Source organism: Embiotoca jacksoni, unplaced genomic scaffold (assembly GCF_022577435.1).
Source record: "Embiotoca jacksoni isolate LCO1_2020_lvr unplaced genomic scaffold, fEmbJac1.0.p SCAF_12, whole genome shotgun sequence".
NCBI lineage: Eukaryota > Metazoa > Chordata > Actinopteri > Embiotocidae > Embiotoca > Embiotoca jacksoni.
Genome location: NW_027185252.1, coordinates 6162791 through 6182933, shown reverse-complemented (window position 1 = coordinate 6182933; position 20143 = coordinate 6162791). Strand labels below are relative to the sequence as shown.

General features: G+C 41.2%; 1 protein-coding gene across 1 annotated transcript; it reads right to left on the bottom strand.

The window, feature by feature from the left end:
- Positions 1 to 349: 349 nt before the first annotated feature.
- wapla (WAPL cohesin release factor a) lies at positions 350 to 18086 on the bottom strand. Its single transcript, XM_069144447.1, has 20 exons — positions 17748 to 18086; positions 16682 to 17098; positions 15830 to 16544; positions 14255 to 14562; positions 13949 to 14076; positions 11679 to 11774; positions 10919 to 11080; positions 10079 to 10215; positions 9315 to 9426; positions 8025 to 8255; positions 7186 to 7297; positions 6943 to 7040; positions 6545 to 6621; positions 5812 to 5987; positions 5498 to 5613; positions 5157 to 5372; positions 4315 to 4519; positions 3381 to 3469; positions 3182 to 3277; positions 350 to 2147 (listed from the first exon to the last, which is right to left on the bottom strand). The coding sequence occupies exons 2-20, from the start codon at positions 17070 to 17072 to the stop codon at positions 2082 to 2084; spliced, it is 3531 nt and encodes a 1176-aa protein (XP_069000548.1). The 5' UTR covers positions 17073 to 17098; positions 17748 to 18086; the 3' UTR covers positions 350 to 2081.
- Positions 18087 to 20143: the final 2057 nt, after the last annotated feature.

Here is a 20143-nt window from a genome sequence, read left to right as displayed (position 1 = left end):
GAAAATTAGGCTACAAGCCGTCACACTTCCCCTCATCACCCTCATCATACGCCAGGCATTGAATTACATGATTGCACTTCATTTTGGTACACACAGCCTGTGTTGAATTAATTTTTTTTTTTTTTTTAAAGCATGCAATGCAGTTTCTTTTGCATAAGATGTTGCCAATGTAGTCTACTTTTCTGTCATTTGGTCAAAATCTACCCAATGTTCTTTATTGTTTTGACATTTTTCTTAACGGGTAAGATAACATTCTCTAAAAACATTTTAAGAATGTTCCCACGAAACATGTATTTATTCTTTTAAAAGTTCCCTACTTGAAATAATAAAATTCTGAAAAAAAGTTGGGGTTTTTGGTTTTTTTTTTTTAGAGAATGTCATCTTGTCTTTAAGGATAATATTCTGAGAACAAAACCTCTCGCTAAAATCCTCCCATAAAATCCTGTAAGCATTTCTAAAACGTCCATTTCATGACTACAAAAATGTTGTCTAACTTCGATAAAAAATTTTAAAAAAAGACAATGAGAAACAAAATATCCAGTTAACTGTGACGTATGGTCGAACAGGAAGTGATTATATATGGCTCCTCCTTAACTGGTTAAAAAAAAAAAAAAAAAAAATCCTGCAACTTTACAGCAAAAAAAAAAGAAATCACAAAACCCTGCAAACTGCATTAAAATGTTTGAGAGAAGCTGCTGCAAAATTGAGCACGAAGGAACTCTGCAAAATCCTGGAGGGACGGTACAATAAAACATGTCGTGGAACTTTTGACACAAATGGCATCTCACTAGGTAAAGACTTTGCATTTACACAGGAGGAGAAATTATTAAATTAAATACATTAAAAAATAACTTCATTACAAATTGAAAAGGAAGCACAACCATCATCTTTGAGTAATTCATCACATTGTGTTATACCTGTGAGGTTTAAATGCATACTGTAATTACACACTGCTGAATTAATTGAAATTTAAATAATCTAAAACGAACTAAAATATGAGCAAACTGACAATGGGTGACGAGGAAGTCCAAATGTCGTGACATCGTGTCATTTACCAAGACAAATAAAGAACAGCCTACCAACGTCGGCGTGTCACGCGGTCCTGATTTCGTTAACAGCAATTCGTAACGTGGGGAATAAAAATGCCCTCAAGGAAAACAGAACGATCTAAAATAAAAAATATAATGAGAGAGCGCCTACACAAAAGCTCACAAAATTAACGGGCACAATAAAAACATTAAAATCAAAGCTGAAAAACTCTCTTTCCCTTAAACATTCAAGCCAACCGCAAACATGTAAGGTAAAATGGATGTAAGCATTCAAAAAAAAAAAAAAATCATTCCACACAAGTTTTACATATAGAGACATCATTTCTAACACCCATGAAAATGATTGTTTTTCATGCTGATCAATGATTTCACCCTTGGCTTGGACGTGGATAAGCAGGGATGAAAATGTAATGATCCATAAAATTCGATTCGGAGGTTTCGGCACTCCAGCTAAGCGACCGCAAATCAAGAAACCCGACAGCGGACAAGAGACTCCTCCCCGGGGGGGCGGGGGTGGGGGGGGTGGGGGGGGGGTGCTGGGTGGGGGAGGCTGTTACTGCCAATCCTTCGGGGGGGGGGGGGGGGGGACGCACGAAGAGGTCTGCGCCATTTCATTTGACATTCCACAGATTATGGAGAAGCTCGCAGGGTATTTAAGCCAAGTCTGTGCCTGATTCCCACCTGAGGATGAATCCGGAACTGAAGAAATCTGCAGGTCCGTCCGTTAGCAGGGCTTGGGTTCAGGCTGTGCGCTCCACAGTCGGGAGGGGAAACTTTTGTGTTCCGTATCAGTGTGTGCCTTTATCTGTGAAGATTTCAGAGTAATCACAACGTCCGTGTGATCAGGTGAAGTCAAGGGAATGCTGCTGAGACTCCAAGGGCCCCTTGTGGTTCCTGTTGGGCGGGGAGGGAGGAGGTGGGGGGGGGGGAGAGGTAGGGGGAGGGGGGCGGGGGCTGGGAGAGAAACCGGAGTAGCCTGGGATCCCTTTAATGTGCAGTCAAGAGAATGTGTTTGCTGTAGTTCGCTGTCTGTTAACAGTTCTCCAGGTAGTCGATGACCCGTGAGATGGACTTCTGTCCTGTGGTGCCCATTGCACACTGTGTGGTGGAGAGAGAGAGAGAGAGAGAGAGAATAGGGGGGAGAGACAAAAAAACAAAACAAGCGTGAGAGCGCGAACATGGTCCACCGTACTCGTGAGGCGTTGACGCATCCTCGCAAATTTTGCGAGGATGCTGGAGCTTCTGTTCAAAGGCGATATTTCTGAGGCAGATGGTTCCCGCCGTCAGAGCTGCTGCGAAACGCACATCTGTGACTGTGTAACTGTTCAGTTTATATTAATCTTTGAATTACATGTAAATCAAGTTTCCCGAATTCATATCACCACTTGAATTATGCCGTTCGGACAGATAAGATTCATCCACATTTTGCTGACAATTTACTGATCACATTTCGTATTATAATGGCGCATTACTGTCACAGTATTTCATAGAAGCCAAGTACCACTAGAAACTGTTGAAGTGAGTTTAAAGCAGCTATTGAGAGATGTTTCAGATGAGAAACAGTCAAAGAGGCTTTCATATATTAATATTAACAGCCTATTTCAGTCATTTTGCATTTCTCAGTCTCGCCATTAACGGAAATAAAGGGTTTCCTTTTAATCCATTTTCTGCTGGTTGCTCAGAGAGGAGCCGAGTGAAGGTGCAGAAAAAGAGTGGAAAAATGTTGCAATTATTTGAAACTATTGGGAAATGCAAACAGAATCACTGGCCATTAAAAATGTTTGTTTAAACTGCCCACACCAGAGCACAAAAGGGCCTTTGCTCAATGGGTCCAATTAAGTGGCTTTTTGTATCTTCGATTCAATTCCCCTGGAGCTTAGGATTCCATCAACACTTGTGTTTAAAAAACAAAAATTAAAAAAAAAAACCAGTGGAGACCGCAGTCCCAGTATTTTATCACTTAAATATGAAGGTTCATCTTTTTCGGAGGAAAATCAATTCATTTGTCGGCATTGCGTAATTCTGATATTTAGCATGTTTCTCTCCATGTCTGTAGTTCCTTCTAATATTCTTAGTCTCAACACTGTCGGCATCATAGTGCCCAACTGATACCCACAAGTTGTTATACTCACGGTGAGGTTCATGAAGCTCAAGAACTTCTTCAACATTTCGGTCATGATGGAGAAGTCTCCTTTAGGTAGATGCTCTCTCACAGTAGTCACATTTATCTGAGGGCGGCAGAAAAGGCGGATGATCAATAACGCGGATATCCTGGGGTATAAAAAGAATCTCCAATTATATTGTGTTTATCTGGGTTTCTTGTATTCTCACCTGACTGCCCTGGCAGAGGCAGCCCAGCAACAGAGCGGTGTAGGAGGCAGCGATGCTGTCCTCCATATGCTTGCCTGCATGCTGCAGAGCTATAGCAGACACAAGGGAGAAAATAAATGATTCAATATATATCTATCTACTAGCTATTTCAGTTACACAAGGTTATACAAGCTTCTGCATGGCATGGACTGCTCAATAGATACACATCTTGAAAATATCGACGAAAAGGACTAACGGTGGACTTTCACAAAAATGATATTTTCTCAGGGGAGGGACTTCCAAGTGCATTTGCCTAAATCTTTCACAGACTTAAGAGACAATGCAGTTCATCATTACGCTGCTCGTGCGTAGTGACGATGCGTTGCGGTGACAGAATAAACACGCGAGCCGTCGACATCTGGCTGAATCTACGGCCAGTTGACTTTTACGGTCGATTTCAATTCCCGAAGCGAAAGTCTCTTTATACTTCTGCCTCGTGAGCGTCCATGGAGTTAAATGTGAAACGAGTAATTAACATATTTAAGTGCACTTTGTTCGTCATCAAAAGATCTTCCAGCGCCAGTATTCCGTCAAAGACTGGAGAAATCACAGAAACATAATTTTTCAGCACAGACTTATCAATTACCTTTTTGATCAATTGCTGGTCTGTAAAATGTCAGAAGGTGGAACTCGGTAACGTTGGATAAATTTGGTTTGGAAACTTCTGTCATCAAAATAATTGCTGGCAAGTTTTTTTTTGCCCCTTACTAATTAAATTATCATTTCAAGATCTACTTTAGATATTTCATTAACGGGCCAGTGGTTAACTGCAGTTTTATGGGTCCAAAATCTGAACCAGTTTTTTTTTTTAATGCTCCATCCCGAATCAGCAAAGAAGCAAAAAAAACAAAACAAAAAAAACACAACACGACTTCAAACACGCACAAACGTCTACCTTTATTTAGGTCCAACTCTTCATCCTCCTCCTCCTCTTTTTTCTCAACCTGGCTGTCGTTGTTTTCGGCTTCCACCCACTGGATCTCTCCCGACGTCTCCTGCCACTCTCCACTTTGGTCCTGTGCCGGCTTGGGAGCCTCACTGATGAGGTCGTCAGTCTTAGCCTCAGCCAGGATGGCAGCACGCTCCCTCTCAAGGAAGTGCTACGATTCAGAGAGAAATACACAGATATGAACTCCAAACACAAACCAAAACTGGAGCCAGGTAACACTGCGGATTTTTTATAATTTAGAGGGGAGGAGGGGAAAAAAAAAACAGCAGTTGATGTACGAGAGTAAAGATATTTCTTTATGGTGAAGTCAGAAGAACCTGGATATACAAAATACTATGAAACAAGCCTTCAGGTCTTGACCATGAAAAGTAATTGAAAAGTTTATCACAAATTTACACTGAAAGGTTGTTTTCAGACTTTCCAAGAACGGGCAAGGACTTTGGCTGAAGTAATATCAATAATAAAGGAAAACATAAATATGACATTATTATCTTGAAATTCAATTCCACCAACCAGCATGAATTGACTTACACTGTCAAAAAAGTATGCAGCCACACCTTTATGCATTTAAAAAAAAATTTAAAAAAACACTTTGAAGGGAACACTTTACGGTTGCTAACTTGATTTCGTCAGGGAGATGGATCATTTCAAATTCCCGTCCAGTGCAAACATTTGAACTATCATAGCAATACATTTGAACAGTGAAAACACAAACTTTCCCTCACCACTGCGCATCACTTTGTGGTCAAATTAAATTCAAAAAGTTGTGGAAAAAAAAAAAGTCCTACCTTCACCAGGGCACCCAAAGCTCCGGAAGGCTTTGCCTTGTCAGCCACGTCTCCCTGATTCTCCACTGACTGTGCCGATGTGTCCGATTGTGTCGGGTCAGCTGGTTGCATCAGGCTGTCTTCCAGACAGGAGTCGTCGACATAGTACTCCATGTCCACCAGACAGTGGCGGTTTCTGGAGCTGTACTCCACAAGGTTAATTAGTAGACCCAGACCCTGGAATGCACGACAGAATACACAAATGAGAAGCACAAAAACATACAGGCACAGAGCTAATACAGGTTTGGTAGGATGGCAACACTTTTATTGTTGCAGAGATGTTTTGTTGAAGAGAGCCTCACCAGCACTCGCACATCAAAGCGCTGCTCCTGGGGGATGTAGCGTGGGACTCGAAGGACGCAATTGAGAGCAGTCACTATTAACTGTTCCTGCTCACCTGTCTTTGTGCTTCCCCACTCTGCAGACAAAAACAATACCATAATCAACCCCTGCTCATATAAGTCAACATGACTGAAAAATAATGATAGTAATGATAATAATAATGATGATAATAATAGTACAAACAACATGCTATAATATTGAATTGTTCCAGATAGGAGCACCAAACCCAGAACAAAGGCAGAGGCAGAAATGATTAAGTTGCAAATGACGATACCATTGTCATGGGTGAGGTTGAGCAGCACTCCAATAATAGCCCTCATGCAGTCCTCCACCGCCTTGCCCACGTTACTGAAGCTGCAGTGGGGAAGCGTTGCACTCGACGATGATAGAGAGCTGTTGTTTAACGCCCTGCTGTACCGCTGGATCATATCCTCGCAGTACCGCAGAGCTCTGATCAAAGTAAGAAAAACATATTGATGAGAGAAAGGCAAAAAACAAAGACGTGACAAATGAAATAAATCAATTATTAAAATGAGAGAGGGGTGGGGGGGGGGGGGAGATATAAAACATAAACCGATGAAGAGAAAGGAGCTGAAAAAAAAACCTGATTAGCTTGATATGACGCAGCAGCTCTCACTGCTATTGTTTGCCCACAAAAACAAACTATTAAAGCCATTTTTAATCAAACAATCTAACAAAGCTTGAAAATCCTAATAGACTCCTATCGTAACAATTTTGGGACAAAACCAAGGACATGGTTATCCACGTCATTTTCTTTTATCTACAATCGGCCTCTGTAATTATTTATTTGCTTTAACAGGGTGAAGAGGTTTTCATTAGCAGGCAAGTTAAAGATCCATAATACCCTTTGAGAACGCTGCTTAATATGACGGGTACAATGATGTTACAAACGGTAACAAAGTACGCTGAATGAACTGTTGTTATAGTAGCCGGCGCCTCAGTCCGTGTCAAGTCAATAATAGCTGCAAGCGGTGGCAGCTTCTCACCTGGCAGAAGAGACGATGAGTTGTGAGTCTTTGTAGGCAATCAAGTAACCCTGGTTTTCTGGGTTCTGCACTGTCACCTGATGGCAAAAGATGAAAGACAAGCAGGATCAATAGAGGGGAAAGCGCACCGAAAAACTCGAATGCGAATCAAGAAGCAGAAAATGAGAAAAGACACTTCTTTTGGCTCAGACGTTTGATCAATGACCCTTTAAGAGATGTAATTGATAAGGAAAATTCGGTGTTTTAGACCAAGCCTTTCATCGGGTAACCCGGAAAAGTCAGCAGTCAATTCACAGCTTGGTGCTCGATTATTCTCGTCTTTGAGTGTCACTTTTCAACGACTTTGGTGAAAGAGAGAACTCAACTTGACCGAACCGTACGTACAGAACTGTACTTACACTTTCAAGCACCCTCAGACATCTTTCAGCTCCCCACAAAGACGCCACGAGGTTCTCCTTGTCATCCTCTTGGCTCAGGTTCTGCACACACTCTTTCACTGTGGTGACGGAAAACACACAAAGCACGTGACTACCTTTGCAGCAAAAAAGCAGGTCTTTGCACAAACACACAAGAGCAGAAACATGCACGCCGCCTACCTACTGTATGAACTTAAAACATGTTTGCACCCCACACACGCCTACCTTTGTCTACAATATGATCCAGGCCTCCCAGCAGGCGAAGTTCTTCTTTGAACCAATCACCAGCTCTCTTGGAGGTCAGCGAGAGCAGCGTCTCCATGGCGAGGTGGCCCGTCTGCCAAGAGAGTAAAATAAACACACACGTCATTTGCATGCAACTCCTTATTTACTATGACGCGAATGGAAAAGCTGGAAATACATCTTGCCAAGTATAACAATGACACGAGTAGATTTTTGATAATTGTTGGAAATCATTAGAAACAGATTGTTTCATAATCATGTGTCATAACAATCATCTTCATCCAAAATAGAAATGCTCTATTTAGGCTGGCAGATAAGAAATATAAAGCACCAAATGTGAACAGTGCCATTAGTTCAACAAAACGATGACATGAAAAGGAACTAATGGGTTATTGTATCAATCAGTTTGTGATTAAAAAGCCGAGTGCAGCTCAACAGAATAATCTTTATGAGAATCTCTATCATCCTTCACATCAATTTCTACATAATAAAACTGATTCTCCAAAGCACAATCACCAGGATTAGCGTATGTACATTTTGTATATATCTTCCCCAAACAGGGGCTTAGTAAATACTTAAACACAGAATAGAAAAAGTAAAAAGGGTTAAAGCAAGTGAGGTGCATGCAAACCAGATTAGATTGACATCGATTTTTTTTTTTTTCTCTCTTCTTTTTGTAAAAACATTTCCAATGAACCATTCATGCTCGTTAAAAAATGTCTTAAGAATTCGGAGAGAAGGTGGCTACTTGGTACAACTAAGACGCATCAAGACACGAGGCCTATTTGTTATGATTGTTTTATTACTCGTGGACAACTCACCGTGATGTTTTCCAAGTCGAGGTGCTTGTTGTGCACAGTCTCGCACAGCTTCCTAATCTTCTCCTTGACCTTTGCTACCTCCTTTGCCGTGAGCTGATCCTGGTGGCCCGAGTAGTCCTGGTCAAGCTCCAGCAGCTTGATCATTAGCTCCAGACATGCCCTGTCCAAATCCATATTAAGACGATCCCGACTCAGAATGTACATCAGGGCCGCCGTGCACAGAGCGAGGTTCTGTTTGAACAGTAAGACAGCAGCTTTTACAAAGTGGTACAGATGAAGCGCATGGAGGTGAGACCAGGTGTCCGAAGATTTAAGCAGCCTGGAGCAGTTGGAAAAATCCTAATATTTGTAAACTATCACGACTGAGTTAGACAATCAGTTCTCCCCCGTGCAACCAAGGGAGCTTTTCACAAAAGGTTCATACGCCACGGAAATGCTATGCTTTAATGATGACTGCAGTTGGACTTCAAATTTTCAAGGTTTTGACTTGAATATAACAAATAACAAAGGTTTTGACTTTTGAATAACTGCTGGCATGTAGACGGTGAACTTCCATCTTTATTAGCAAATGCTGCAGGGGTGAGGATTAAGAAATTCAGACAAACATTTCCCTCTTCAGATTGAATGGAGCATTCTAATTTCCAGAAGGCTGTTTGGTCACATACACTCAAGGCCATTTAAAAACACAGATGATTTATTTATAGTAGACTAAAAATATCAGGTTAATTACCCAATAGAAAAACGGTATCAGGCCACGGTATATATGTGAAATTTAAGTGCACATTTGAAGCAGTGACTGATTCAATTGTAAAACTAAAAAAATATATATTGACAAAAATATTGAGGATTACCAGTATAAATGTACACCTATTGGTCTATACATCTTGAACCCAGGGGGCCCTTTGAGTCAGTGTGAGGTCTCCCTGCACTGCAGGTACATTTGGATTATTTAGTAGCTAAGAACACCAGCGAAAGCTCATGATTGAAGACTTCATCCTAGATCTGTTTTTGTTTTTTTTGTCTTTCTCTATTCTGCTGTGACGAGTAAATTCCCCCACTGTGGGATTAATAAAGTCAAATGTAGTGTGACGTGTAAAGGTTCAGTTATAAAATAAACAATGAAAGCAGCAATTATTCAAAAGTGACAAACATTACCATCTGTTGCAACTTTCTACCATCTGTCACAACGTCAACATCATTTTAAGGAAGATGACAGGAGGAGTCTGGAGAAGCAGGTGAGGAAAGAGGAGAGAAAAAAAAAAAAAAAAAGAATATAGCCTTTTTACTGACCGGATGTTGTGGAGCATCGCTGAGCATTTTGAAGACCTGTGCCACTTTTCCTCTGGCCCGCAGGTGCATTCTAAAACTGGGCATGGCGCAACGGGCGGCCAGGCTGATTATACTGGAGCAGAGAGAGAAACCATCATAGAGACTTTAGAGAAATATCTATCAGTTGTGTGTTAAAACTTAGATTAATGTGACAGAATGTGTCACAACCTTCAACAAAGTCAGCGCCGCCATTTGTGATTTCCATCTGCAACATGTTCAGTTCTGTATTTCTACTCTGTCTTTTCATCCTTTTCTCTGCGTATCTAAAGCCTGATAAACATCCTATATGAGCCAGGGCTCCCTGCAGCTTCTTTTATGAACTCAAGGCCGTCACTCCTGAGTGGATTTCATTTCCACAACAGAGTGGATGGAAGTGCTGTCTCTGCATATTACTCCAACAGGCGTTGGATAAAAAAAAAAAAAAATACAAAAAAAAAAAACGTTAACAGAAATGGACAGATAAGAAGACAAAATATAGAAAAATACACCGTCTTTATATATTTCAAAATAATATTTATAATCTGTGCTCCCTTACCCTATTGCTGTTAAGGATAATAATTATCATTTTTCTGTGAATAAACATTAAGGGACGGGTGCTTGTACCATTCATTCAACTAAATGGGGTTCAGTGCCTTTAAAATCTGCCAGGACAGACTTAGAACATTAAAGTGCTCCTGTGTAATGGCCCACAAAGGAGGAGGCGCCAAGTGTTCTGTTACACCTACCTAAGGCATCTTGTGTTGAGTGGCTGGCTACTCTTCAGCCCCGTCTCAAGGTACTCAAAGTCATCTGTGAACTCTTGATTCTCCCCGAACTCCACCACGTCATTGAAGTGTTTGACATGCTGCACCACCGTGTACAGCTGGCAGAAGGGGAATGGGGTTAATTACAGATAAATGGGAAGCGGTGCATCTGCCCAGCGACACAATCAGCTCACGCAAGCAAACAAAAAAACACACAACACACAACACACAGGGAGAGAATCGCTCAAATTGGTAAATTCCTCAGATGGGTTCCATTACCCCAAATAGCTGACTGTGCTAAGACTCCTCATCAATAACAGCTCACCATGTGGAGTTAGGGCCTGATCAGCAGTTGGCTCAGTATGTTTACCAGAATAAACATTATCAGCAGTCATGTTGTGAGTGCACATCATGACACAGGAGAGAAGATGTGGGTTTAAGACAGCATCAGTGTATGGTGACAGCTTAGTTTATTTGAAGCTATTTGTACCTCAGGGGATCTGGCTAACAGCCTGATGTGGGGCTAGAAGGCCCGTCTGTAAATGACACCATCTATAGGGGAGTTTAAATTAACAGCAGCAGTCCTCATTGCTACCCCCAATTCACAATGGAGTTCAAAATAAATAGTGAGCTTGACATGCATTAAATGAATGTTATCCCCTGACTGTATACATCAAATGGGTAAAAGCAGCTCGGTTGAGTATGAAAAACAGATTAATCCATAACAGCATGCAGACAAATGTTGTAAGAATTGGTCACAAAACAAGCAGCTATCAGCAAAGGAGAGTCCCTCCTCACCATCTCGGTGTTCTCTGAACTCACCTCCTTGTCTTCTTTCCTGCATTTGAGTGCCGTGACAATATCCTGGTTGAGGCGTGTGGGAATGGTCTCTGACTTAATAACTTTGGGTGGCGGTGGAGGAGCTTTGAACAAGCCGTCATCTTTATGGGAGTTGCTGTCCTTGCTGCTGCTCGATAAAATGGCCTAAGGAAGAAAAGAAGCGGAGCAATGGGGCTCATGCTAAAGCAACAAAATCTGTTTAATGACATGTCCCCAAGATTTACCACAGCTGAACAGTCTGTTAAGCACACAAGTCTTTAATAAGTACTGTTAACAGATGTCAAATGAGGTAGTGCAAAGTTAACAACAACTTTTAAATCCCAGTTGCCAGACGCTGATTAGCTTGTCTTTAGACACACATTTTATTTATTTATTTTATATGAGTAAGCCTAGGTTCACTTGTCTGGGAAAATAACTACATGTAAACAGCAAGTGACTAATGAGAGCAATTAACACAGAACTGTTGACTACAAAGACCAGTAAACAATATCCTAAATTGTAGACAATAGGAAATTATGTAAACAAACCGTGCCAACTATTAGCATTTGCTTTAGAAAATACACTATAATAGTGTTTGCCTGCTTGGTGCGCAAAATTAATACATATATTCCTAATAAGGAGATCAAATGTGACAAATTCACCATTGTCTCACAGTAACTGACATTTTTTTGTGTGCATTTCTGACAATGTTGCCCACAGTTAGTGCACTAAAAACCCAATAATACCAAACACGCCATCTTACCGGAGCAGTCTGAGATCGAGGCAGTGGAGGCACAGGTATTTCTTCAGGCTCAGGTTGGTTCCAGTGGCGAGCGTTGTATACAGCTTTAGCAGGAGACTGGAACACAGTAAGAATTTAAGAATTAGTTAGTTAGCTGAACCGAATCATAGAATAACACCTGATATCTAATGGTGGATGACCATCATCACTTAAAAGCACCAAAAACATTAAAAAAAAAAAAATTAAAAAAAGACTATATACATAAACCTCCATGTTAATGTCCCAAAAACATTCTAGCATTGCACAGAAGTTGCTAAGTTAATGTTGCGAATTAGTGCAACTGAACCCATGACATGGCACGGTGCAATCATGCTGATAGGCTAAGACAACAGCAGCCTCAGTGTGGAGCACAACAGTCCCCAAGGAGCACAAAACATTTCCTGAAAATGACACATTGTGGGACTCAATTATATATTACAAAGACAAGGTACAGACACAATAAGGAATACAGACAACAAATAACCCAAAGCCACTGCAAAACACGATCCAGATAAACAGAGCAAATGTGGGCATTAGACACAACACCGCGAAAATCACAAATCGGAGCTGAGTTATTAGGCCAAGAGGAAATATTCAAATCCCTTTCACATTGGAAATCTACTTTGGGTGCGTGCTACTGAACACACATTTTAACCGATTCTTGTGAGACTGCTGTCAGAAGGTAAATCCTTCAGCATTACTGTTCACAGCCTCAAGTCTTCCACTGTAGTTCCAACCGACATTACTGCTGAATCATACAATTGCATTACATGAAATGGCAACCGATGCTCTCCACTTTTGCATTATCTCAGTCTATTTTTAGACATGCTGAGTACTCGGTTATGTAAATGTCATGTAAACATCAATAAGTGGGGCTCCAGACTAACTTTTTACATTGGCTGCACTGGTGTGTCTAACTTTCTCACTTAGATGCACCAGCACATAATTTAGGTCCATCTAAAATGATCCACTGCGCCTTTTGATGGTTTACCAACACATTATGTAAACTATTATAGATTCAGAAAGTGTCCTGCTTCATCACCCCCCCACAGCTGGTTGAAAATCTCAAGACATCCTTACTGCCCCTTGAAATAAACTTGAGCTCATCACAGTCAAACCAATTAGAAAAATCCTACAATAAATCTACATAAAATTTAACCATCCATGAGACAGATTCCACAGAGATACAAAAAACACTAGATGACTACTAATGCTCACTTCACAAAATTAATGAGGGCACTGGCAGATTTTGATGCGATCCCGTGAGCCATTATTAGCGCATCAGATTCTGATCATACATGTCTGTGGTCTACAGATTAGTGATAGCCTTGTGCTATTTGAAGTATATAATCATAAATACGTCATTTAATTTCGGCAAAAAGATCACACTATATCCTACATACTGTACCTTTCAGTTAAAAAATGTATATGTGACTTTCTTTGAGTATGGTTACTGTGAAGAAGTAGTTTGCCTGAAGCCCGCAAATCACGAAATGACCCACCCCTGATCAAAAACTGAAACTGTCAACTTTTCAGCGTCAATTTCTGAACAATGCTTTGCACTTTTTACACTGTATTTATTAACAGATCCATGATAATCAACTTGTTAATGGTTACTTTTAATTATTAACCTATGTTTGAATAATTAATGAACTCTGTGTGGGCTCCAGGCTGCAAGGATATATATAACTGGGCCAACAACAAACTACGAGCTAAGCAGGCAAACACTTCGCTCGATGTTTCGACGGATTGCTCTCGTTTACGCTCTTGGATGCAAAAGATTTGTTGCACTTGTGGCAAGGAGCACTGTCGTGGAGTGACGTTCCAATTCAGTCAACTAATGCTGCAACCGGGGAGGTCAGAAATACGCTTAGAATAATTGATTATGGGTAAATATCTGCAGAGCCCGGCCTGCTAATTACAGGGGCACCAGTGTGACCAATGAACTGTGTAGTGGCAGTAGACGGGTTTTTGGTCACACTCTTTAGCCCCGATAAGCCAAACAGTACCGGATTTGGATTAAACCCTGGTCAAGATGAAGGTCATGAAGTAGGTTAGATGCTCAATGTTGACCCGCCCGGACTGAGCGCAGACTCCTGGTAAACCCAAGCAGATTTGAACAGACCAAGAGGTTTGTGCCTGCTCAGTTTTGTAGTTTATGTAAAAACATATACTCAAAGAAACCGTATAGTAACAAACAAAACATTACTTTGGAGTGAAACCAGTTTGCCATTTCTAACATGCAAAGATACCTTTTTGGGTCCACTGAAAATCTTTTTGAATCCACCAATGTCCTTGGATTTGTCACCTGGCTTCCCCGAGCGCCCCCTCTGCCCATCAGTGCCACCAGGACTGGAGTCATCAGAGAAGTCAAAATTATCTGTTGGAGAAAAAACAGATTGTTGATGGCGACAAACAACCATCAGTATGTAAATGGGTTGAACACCAAAAAGGTTTTAACTTGGAAACTTCGGCACTAAACTGACACCATGTGACAAATGACAAGTTACACGATCACCAAATCTGCGTTTGTCTTTGTAACATCAAGCGCTGCTTACCTGTATTGCTGCTGGCCTGACTGTCCTGAGAGTCACTTGTATGGGGGCTGTCCACACTGGAGCTCAGAGCGGCTAAGGCTGCAGCTGCCTTCTTGGCCTTCTTCTCTTTGGCCTGGGTGCTCTCATCATCGCTGTCACTCTCACTGAGGTCATCGAAGCCAAAGTACTTAATCTTGTAGTTACTCTTGCCTGCCATGGCACCTTCTGAACCCTCCTCGCCCTCCTGGTCCTCTTTGTCCTCAAAGCCAAAGAACTCTAATTTGGTCTCAGTCTTGGTCTTCTTGGTCTTTGTCTGGGTGGGTCTGAACCTACAAGAATACACAAAGAGGATTTGGTATTTCTGTTTTTGTTGTTATTGCTGTGTTGTACTGGGACTGTGGAAAGAAAATGGTAAGTGGAGCAGGAAAAGCAGAACAGAAAAACACTCCTTTAGGGTAAACAAATAAAACAAAGCAGGATTCAGAAGGAGAGGCTTGAAATTTTATCAAGCTCAGTGAACAGAAACGTCAAACAGCAACAACGAGAGAAAACAAAACAATCTTACTGTTTAGAGACCACAGAAACATGGTGTACATGACGGACCTGTAATGGACCACAACCGCTACATACACTAATGACAGATTCTGGAAACAGCTGACCAAAGCAGCTTAAATTGAAAATCCGTCTCTTGTGCTTATCATAATTCAAGTCAATTTAATGTGACATTCCATACAATGATAGATCTTTGGAAATTAGCTGTGTAAAGGACAGGTTTGTATTAGCTTCTGCCACTCAGTTTTTTTTTTTTTTAATCTAGTTATCATAGAGCAGGACTTGACATTGCCCTAACAAACCAAAGGCTCACCCCCTCCTGGCCTTTATCCAACTGGTAATTCAAATTGATCTGCCTGTCAAAAACGACAACATAAAACAGCAAGAACGTGTACAAATTTTTAACTATTGTCAAAAACTCTGCAGCAGGGGACACCTACAAGCAAAGCATGTGCCTTCACAATAATAGCCAAGCAGTGAAAGCTATACTAACAATATAGTTTGTATTTTACACTTTTATTTTACTCTCAATACATTATATATTATATATATTTTATGATGGATTAAAGGACATTAAAGATTTTCAGCGGCACACTATTATAAAGTGTGTGTGTGTGTGTGTGTGTGTGTGTGTGTGTGTGCGTGTCAGCCTATAATGAAGCGCAACAAAAAAATGCCATACATTTATATATATTAAATTTAAAAACACCACATGTAACTGGTTTATTATATTGTGCATGCGTGGTACTATACATTTAAATTAAAAAATATTTCATGCAAGCCCAAACCTGAATGACTGATACTTAACACAAAATAATTATAGGCCTATATAAACAAATAATATATCACAAGTATCAGTTTTTTTCAATCTGTAAGAAAACTTTGGGATAATATTATTGTCTATATTACCCATCCTCACAATTAAGAAAGCCAAAGTCAGTGCTATCTTTCAGACAAAGATCTTGAAAACAACAACAATCTTTTAGTGGTTCCATCCACAATTTGGCAATTAGGACAAATAGAATATAAAAGTAAAAGACTTACCTCGTAGTTTTGGGTGGCGGTGCGTCAGACTTCTTCTTCATCTGGCCTGCTTGTCCAAGGTCAGCAGGAGCCGCTGGGGTGACCAGTTCGTCAATGCTCCGCTCTATCGAGTCCTGGATTGTGACATTGCAGACTGACAGACAGGAAGGGTGCAGAACTGTGTAATCCCGTACCCTCCCACCACCCCTGCCTGCAGGCTTGGCTGCTGTTTTAGCGCTGGCAGCAGTACTACTTGCACTAGCAGAAAGGACACTGTTGGGTTTATCTTGGGCACTGGCTGGGTCAGTGGGCCTGTTGCTGTTGTTTTCAGGAGGGTCAGATGAGGTTTTGTAAGGCCGGCCGGGCCGCTGGTATTTCTTGCTGTTTGAGGCCCTTAGGATAAATGGGGAAGTGGGAATGCTGTCCACTGGTTGTGGCGGCGGTTCTGTAGGAGGCTCCAGTTCGGCATCTTTCATCTCTTCAGACAGCAGTCCATCATCAGAGGAAAGGGTTTGGAAGTCTCTGCTACCCCCTGGTGCAACGCTGGACAGTTTGAGAGGGGTGTCTATATTAGGAGAGCTGGAGACGGGCCTCTGGGAGACTGAGAAGTTCTGATCGCCGGTGGGGACCGTGTTTGAGGAAGAGGTCACATAAGCAGGTTTTTGGTGGCTATCGGATGTACTTTTGTACCGGAGCAGGTTATTTTTAACAGCCTTCTCGTCTGATGTTTGCTTACCTATGAATGGAGAAGAACACACAGTTGCATAAAAAGCGGAGACCGCAACGAAAGAGCAAACAGTAAATGTTGGAACATAAGAAAATCCAGGCGGTACTTTAAGGCCCATGTAGGTCAGTTGTATATTGAATACTTACTTGTGAATGTGGCTGCTGAGCGTGTAGAGCCCTGTGCAGATGACACAGCGGCAGTGGCTGTCCCACTGCCCTGCACTGCAGTCGTCTTCTTGACGTCCCCCTCATTGATTTTCGCCTGGGCCACACCGTGAGAGGTTACGGTCTTGGACTCGTCGTCGCTGTCGAAACCAAACGGGTCTTCGTCGCTGTCGCTTTCCTCGAGCCTGGGCCTCTTGGAGACCTCGGAAATGTCAGGTTTCAACAGGGGCCTTTTGGCTCCCAGCTGAGCCTTGTAGGTGGTCTCTCCCCATTTGGTGGTCAGAGTGGGCTTTTTATTGGAGAAGACCTCTTCAAACTTTGAATTAGCCTCCCCACCTTTGCGGTTGTACGTTTTGCCGAATCTGGATGTCATGTTGGTTGCTTTATGTTACATATTCCCTGTGAAGAGAAGCAGAAAACCATTGAACAATACCACTCACGTCAGAGGACGTAAAGCAGAACTAATGTGCGTTATATATTACACGTCGAAAAGAAACACGAAACTACGCTTCAGGAAAAAAAAAAAAATAAAAAAAAAAAAAAAAAAGCGATGTGCGTATTCCTCAACAATCCTTTCCACGAGGTTGTGTGAATTAACGTGGCGAAGTTATCTTGTCAGCTGCTTGATGATGTAGCACACAAAGTTAGCACGGCTAGCTCGCTAGCTCACGTTTCAAAAACATCGAGTACGGGCAACACGAAAGAGAGCTAGAGTAATTTATATTAACTTTAGTACAACAAAAACAAAACTTGGGGGAGTTAATTACGTTACCCGACGACGCACACCGACGGGACAGGTAACTTACCTGCGTCTTTTTTTTATTTTTTTATTTCTTTTTTTTTTTTTAACTCTCCCACGGCCTGCAAAGTTAACTACTATAAAGTTAGCCGTTAGCTTCAACGTTGCTAACGATGCTAAGTCTCCTGTTTACATTTCTCCACCGGACTGCATCAAAACGTCGGAAATCTTAAAGAGTGCGATTAAGTAAAAATTTAAAATATCGATATTAATGTGTATTAAAAAAAAACACACACACACACAGTTTACCTTTCAACTCCTGCGACGAGCTAAGCGTCCGCTTGTTTTTTTTTGTTTTTTGTTTTTTAGCCAGCCGGCCGGGCCTGATCTCTCAACTCGCGCACAAACCAGGCGGATAAAGTCCGTTCAGCGCCGAAGAAACGACACTAGAAACGCATCTCTCGCCCGAATACGTCCCCCACGACAACGCTCTTTCCTAACGACGGGCGTCCTCGGAGCACCCGCGGCTACAACAGTCTAAATATAGTGGATAATCCGGAGTTTTCGCATTTTGTGGTGCCACTGACGGCCATTACGATATTCCCCTCCCTCCTCGATGCTTTCGGCGAAAGACCCCCGTGTAGTGGCGCCTGCGAGAGCGCAACCGGCCAATCAGGAGCGGGCTTGGTTTCCGGCGCTTGAGCGCTCCGTCAGTAAGCGCTTCTCTGATTGGTTCAGAATTGAAACCATAATAAACAATAGGGGGCGCTGGAGTACCGCGTTATTCTAGTTCAAACTTGAAGACGTGCCGAAGAGAAACTGTAAATGATCGTTTATATTCAAGGGACCATTTATGCTTGTATGTTGACGTAACTTTAAACAACACACGTGCATTGCCCCAACCGAGTAGTATAGGCTACTTGCATCTCACGAGGTTGATGTTGAGAATTGCAAATCTAATTATTTTAAACCTATATACTCTCAACGTAACACTCATACTGTAACGTGTTTAAAATACTAAAAAAAAAAAATACCCATACAATTATTTTAACTACGATCTTCAACGACTTTAATAATAAAACAAATATAGCCTATGTATTTCTTTTTTCTTTTTTTTTTACATAAAAGATCAAATAAAACGATCAGTGTTTAGAGAGTAGGCTGTGTCCATCTGAAATTCAAAGTACGCTATCAGTTTTCACAGGGGCTATTTGTTAAGGGAAAAATGTTCAAATGAAAACTGTTCACATACACTAAAAGTATGTTTTAAATGGGGTTGTGTCCACAAACGTCTACTTTATTGCCTCTACTTAATGGGCTTGATACTAATGTCTCAAAACCAGGGAAAATAAAATCCAAACTGCACATGAGAGTGTACCACAAGACTTAAATGAGACAGTATATATGTTTTGTAAATTTGAGGGAACCAGCCCTTTAAACACAAGGGAATAGTCTTAGTTTTACAACCTCAAATTACCTAAGAAAATAATCACATCATAGAAGGATTCGGAATTATTCACACTATTAATATCTTGACTTCTATATCAGAAAAACATTGGAACATAAAGACAACCCATATTTAAGTGTACTACTTTACTAGTTGTCTCAATAAAAAAAAAAAAGAAGATATTTCAGACAATCAATAGAACTGTAATTCTATACAGCTAAATTTGATTGTTGTGTGGATTGAACATTCAAACAGATATATACATCACCATCGCTGGCACTCGTCTGTGGCGCAGATGGTGTCAAATGATTGAATAGTGCACTCTAAACAGGCTGGGTCGGCAGTGCAAAGTGGTCCCAACTGTATCAACACTGAAATGACCTTTACTCAGCCCGGGCAGACATCACAACATCTCCCTCAAAGCATGGAAGGCCTTTGCGGAAATGGCTGGCCTCGATTTAAAAACAGAGGAATAGTAATTTCCCATGGGAGCTATTCGACATGTTTTTCAGGTCTTTTTAAGTTTATTTCTCATTCAAATAAAATTACACAACAGGACATATCATCTCTACCTCTAATATTCAGGGCTGTGAAGCCCTAATTTGTACAGTAAAGTTGTAACATACTTCTTTGTTTTTCAGATGAGTTGTAGATCACAATTAACGAAACGACCAAAGGTTTTCTTAGTCATCCGGTTTCTATCATCATTAAGAAACGTTTGGACATTGATGACACTATTCAGTCAGTGTTTAACATACAGATTCCTGGCGTTTGTCTGTGTTTGGGCCAGGAGAGAGGCTATCAGTCCACATCAAGGCCCAGAGGCAGTGAGGTAATCCGGCCATGCCCTGTGTGACTGATGGTTTTGAGCTCAGGTCTTGGCAGTCTGACAGTCATGACTTCATTAACAGGTCAACTTCACAACTGAATCCAAGGCTCCGTATGTGTACTGTAATCTCTGGATGTTTTGCAGTCTTGGAATAAATGAGTCAGGAATCTGTGGCATCGCCAAAGGAAATAAAAACATTGAATTTCAACTATGAGTGCAACATCTGGCAAAAAATATTTGCAGCCTAGTACGAAGCGTAAATTAAGATGAATAGACTGCAACACTGACACCGAACCATGAGATGGCAGCAACACTTACTGTCACATCTCTGTCTTACTGTTTTTATTTTTTTTATTTTAACATTTGGCCTTTGGTCGCAAATATATATACCCAGCAACAGGGTGCCCAGTATGTGATCATATTTAATCA

Coding starts and splice junctions, on each gene's coding strand:
- wapla (XM_069144447.1), bottom strand. CDS start 17,072: ATGACATCCAGATTCGGCAAAACGTACAACCGCAAAGGTGGGGAGGCT. Junction 8,256..9,314: donor GCGATGCTCCACAACATCCG/GTCAGTAAAAAG, acceptor CTGTTCAAACAG/AACCTCGCTCTGTGCACGGC. Junction 3,470..4,314: donor AGAGTTGGACCTAAATAAAG/GTAGACGTTTGT, acceptor TGTCTGCTATAG/CTCTGCAGCATGCAGGCAAG.